Source organism: Mesitornis unicolor, unplaced genomic scaffold (assembly GCF_000695765.1).
Source record: "Mesitornis unicolor isolate BGI_N332 unplaced genomic scaffold, ASM69576v1 scaffold11692, whole genome shotgun sequence".
Classification (NCBI taxonomy): Eukaryota; Metazoa; Chordata; class Aves; order Mesitornithiformes; family Mesitornithidae; genus Mesitornis; species Mesitornis unicolor.
In genome coordinates, this window is record NW_010167175.1 from 97,579 (window position 1) to 101,540 (window position 3,962).

At 36.2% G+C, this 3,962-nt stretch overlaps 1 protein-coding gene across 1 annotated transcript in view; it reads left to right on the forward strand.

Moving 5' to 3' along the window:
- PTPRR (protein tyrosine phosphatase, receptor type, R) overlaps nucleotides 1-3,199 on the forward strand; it is a gene marked incomplete at its 3' end in the record, with an annotated part of 66,122 nt that extends 62,923 nt beyond the window's left edge. The window contains exons 9-10 of the mRNA XM_010178603.1: nucleotides 1,744-1,854; nucleotides 3,042-3,199. Coding sequence (XP_010176905.1) covers nucleotides 1,744-1,854; nucleotides 3,042-3,199 — 269 coding nt within the window. The remainder of the gene's footprint in view (nucleotides 1-1,743; nucleotides 1,855-3,041) is intronic.
- Nucleotides 3,200-3,962: the final 763 nt, after the last annotated feature.

Genomic DNA, 3,962 nt, shown 5'->3' on the forward strand with positions numbered 1-3,962 from the left:
AGTCAAGAAAAACACTCTTCTGGAGTGCCTGAAGGCTTTGTAGTGAACGTCGCATGCTTGCATTTATCAAGAAGTCTCAGGGGTTGACTCAACTATTGTTGCTTGTTGGGCTACAATTGTGTATTTAGACTTCTCTTTTTCCCATATTAGCACTGAAAACTACACTCCCAGGGAGGAGCATGAATTGCAGATCTGGCAGATGATAGTAGCTATATGTGTCACATGAGAGGACTGTGGAACTTGTGAACACTTTTTTTCGTACAAATTTCTGAGTATTTTATTGCCCTTCTTGATGTCTTCAGGGAGACAGCAAATTTAGGTTGTTCGAGTAATTCTGCAAAAGACAGGATTTGAATGAAGCCAGTCAGATTGGCCAGCATTATTTCAGAAAATATGGCTTTCACACACCTTACACTATGAAGGTAATGAGCATCTATTTTTAGAAAAGTATTTATACAACAGAGATTATTTGGTTCAATCAGCTATTGGGTTGTCAAGTGGAGTAGCAGCTTAAAGATCACACCTGGTGGTTAAGCCTTGCATTTCACTGATATTTTTTTCAGGATCATTTTTAGCAGGATTTACTGGGAGTTATGCTTTATGACAATTATATTAAAGGGACTGTTTCGTTTTGCTGCATAATGTAGGCTACTGTCTAAATATACACTAGTTTCTTCAGCAAGAGTTTGTGAGGAAATACAAACAAGTTCTTTCTGGGACTCCTGTTACTGTAGAACTGTGTTCTCTCTGTGGTATTTGTTGTGGGTTTTTTTACCTGTGTATTGGATATTAAAAAGAAGCTTTTCTGTAATTGATAGGGTTTTTTTAATTTAATTAACAAGTCAGATTGGCCATCATTATTTCAGAAAATGTGGCGTTCACACACCTTACACTATTAAGGTAGTGAGCATCTCTTTTTAGAAAAGTATTTATACAACAGGGATGTTTGCTTTCAAGTAGACTATAGAGATAGTTTAATGGAAATTAATATGAAGTTGCAGTTGGCTTGAGGATAAGCAAACTGTTGCAGAGGGAAAATTAAATGGTTCATATTGTAAAAGCTATTTCTTGATCTTCTTTTTAGTAGATGCTTGTCAGATATATTGCTGAAAAGGTATAACATTACAGAGTTCTGTATATAATTTTGTGTAGCTCTAGCAAGACTGATGGATTTTTCTAATACTCATTTTCAGTAAGTCAGATAGTAGACAACTCAGATTCTGCAAAATACTTTGACATGCACAGTAAGTCCCAATGAATTCAGTAAGATCTAAGGGCACATTTGCATGCTTTGTTGTATCCGGGCTCAGGAAAGTAAAAAGGATAAAAAGTCTTGTGAGGAGAGAACAAATTCTGAATGTCTTGCTCAGAAGGAAATCCCATTTGGAAAAAGTAAACTTTATAAATTTAATTATATGAATTAAAGAATGTTCTAGGAAAAAAAAAAACTTTAATTTTGTATGTGGAAAGTAACTCCTTTATCTGAATTTCATGGAGCTTTTAAGAATAATAACAAATTATTCAAATTGTTCAGTGACAGAGATCCAGGCATAAGTCATTCATTAAGAAACTTATTTAGGAATGTTGTTGACATGAATAATACCTTGGTTGAATTCATCTGAACCTTCCAAATACTATGTAAAAATACATGTGTAAAAATGTGTAATACATTCTGTGTAAAAATTAGATATGAATACAGCTTCAGGATGCAGTTTGCTGACAACACCGATCCTTGCTTTCCAGAAATGTGTGCTTTATTGGCCAGAAAAAAGAGGAATCTATGGGAAGGTTGAAGTCCTTGTTAACAGTGTGCAAGAATGCGAGAACTATACTGTCCGTCAGCTCACAATAAAGGTAACAATCTGCATCTGAGAAGCGTTGTTCCTAATGCTTCATTTTTTGAATATTAAATGAAGTTAAAGTGTTGGGTTTTTTTTAAAGGGCATACATTTTTAGAGGAATAACTGAGCTGTGAAGCTCACAGCTGCAAGGTATGATTGAGACCAAAGTGCTGGAACACTTATCATATTGCTGCTTTGTATCACTCTGGCAATAAAAGAGGCCTCAAAGAGTGCAAGTTTCACTCTCTTGAATTACATTGGCTTTGAGGGCTTTTTAGCATTGCCAAGGCAATGTAAAGGGATTTTAGTTAATGAAAGAACTAGCATAGCATCATTATGAAAAAGATATGCTGCTCATGTTGCGTGCTGAGTGCATCTACAGGCCATTTGAAAAGCTAAAAATATATGGAGTGTATAAGGAAAGCTTCATGATTTCATGGTTCTGACTAAACATTAACTGAGCAAAGGCAGATGCTCCTCTTCTAAGTTACTCCCCATCTTACACTTGCATGCTATTGGATTGCATCATCTGCTGCACCTGACAGAGCATTACAATAAATACTGAATTGGGAAATTTTGTTTGGTTTTTCAGCCCAGGCAGTGAGAAGTGAGCAGAAGTCATATAATCTAGGACAAATTAGCCCGTATTTAGCCTCTTTGCTTGTTGAAGTAAGTGGTAGCATCCTCAAATGGAGAGAATAACTGGACAATCTGGGATGTTTGATTAATCTAGAAGGGCAGTTCTTTTGCACCTTTAAAGTAAATACTCTTTTAATTTTAGTATCAGATCCTTATGATAATGTCTTTAAGAGGCAGCAGAAATATATAATTTAGAGATTCAGAACCCTAGATCAAGCTAATCTCTCTAGATCTTACTGCTGGTCTAACACAGACCTCTGGCAATTCCCAACTGACAACACAGTAGTCAGTAATCATATTGACAAGTCGATAGTCAGATGGACAGAGCAGAACCTACATAGCTGGAAAAGCAGCTAAATTTTCACATGCACAAACCCTTCTTACAGCTGCATCCCTAGAAGCACGCCTGTTCCCTACAATTGCGTCCTCTGAGTCTAATTAAAAAAAATAAATTGTTAAATCTCTCTTAACTTTCTTACTGTCTTTTTACCATAACGTTTAAAGAAATACAAAGAATTTTTCACCACAAGTGTGCCTGTAAAATCTTCATGTTATTTTCAGCAAGGGAGTCAGTCCCGGAGTGTGAAGCACTATTGGTACACATCCTGGCCAGACCATAAAACACCTGACAGCGCTCAGCCCCTGCTGCAGCTCATGCTGGATGTAGAAGAGGACAGGGTGGAATCACCTGGCAGAGGGCCTGTCGTGGTGCACTGCAGGTAATTTGCAATCCTTCTCTTAAATGACCGGCCAAAGCAAGGCGACAGCAAATCACATCAAACAGCCCTCCTCCTTAAACAAAGAACACATTTGGAGAAGAGTAAAATTTCCCAGATCCTTTTCATACTAATTGATTTGTTCTGTTCATATCTGAGGATTTGAGTTTTGGAGATAATTCCCTTGTTGCTAGCAAATAATTTCTGAACCATTCCCTATTCCTACTAATGAACTCTGTTTTTGAAGGACCAGCTAGAAAAATTATTTTTCTTCTGTTACTTATTTGTGATTTGCTTTCTTTTTAGTCTTGCTGCATAATTACATACCTAAGTCACATGCAAAGCCCTGTGACTGGTTGGCTAGAATGTTGTAAAGCAAGTCAATTATGAACAGCAGACATCAGGTACAAATTTGGAGACCAAAACACATCAGTACTAAAATTTGTGAATGTTTTCACAAAGGCAGTTGGTTTGATATTCAAGAACAAAGTTATTCAGTACTCAAGAGCTGAGTGTTACTCACACAAATTGTAATGAACCAGAGAATGTCCTCACCATTCTAATTAAATTCCATTTTATTGCCTTATATTAATTTATTGCCCCATGTTGTAATTTAAGTAGTAGGAAGTATTACTGGATTTATTTTATTGGTGGAAAGATGTAGGTGAAGCAAAACACAAAAATTTAAAATCATTGTTTCCTTACTTGCTTTTTCTCATAACTGTGATGATACATCTCTTACAGTTGGGATAGTACTTTTTTTTTC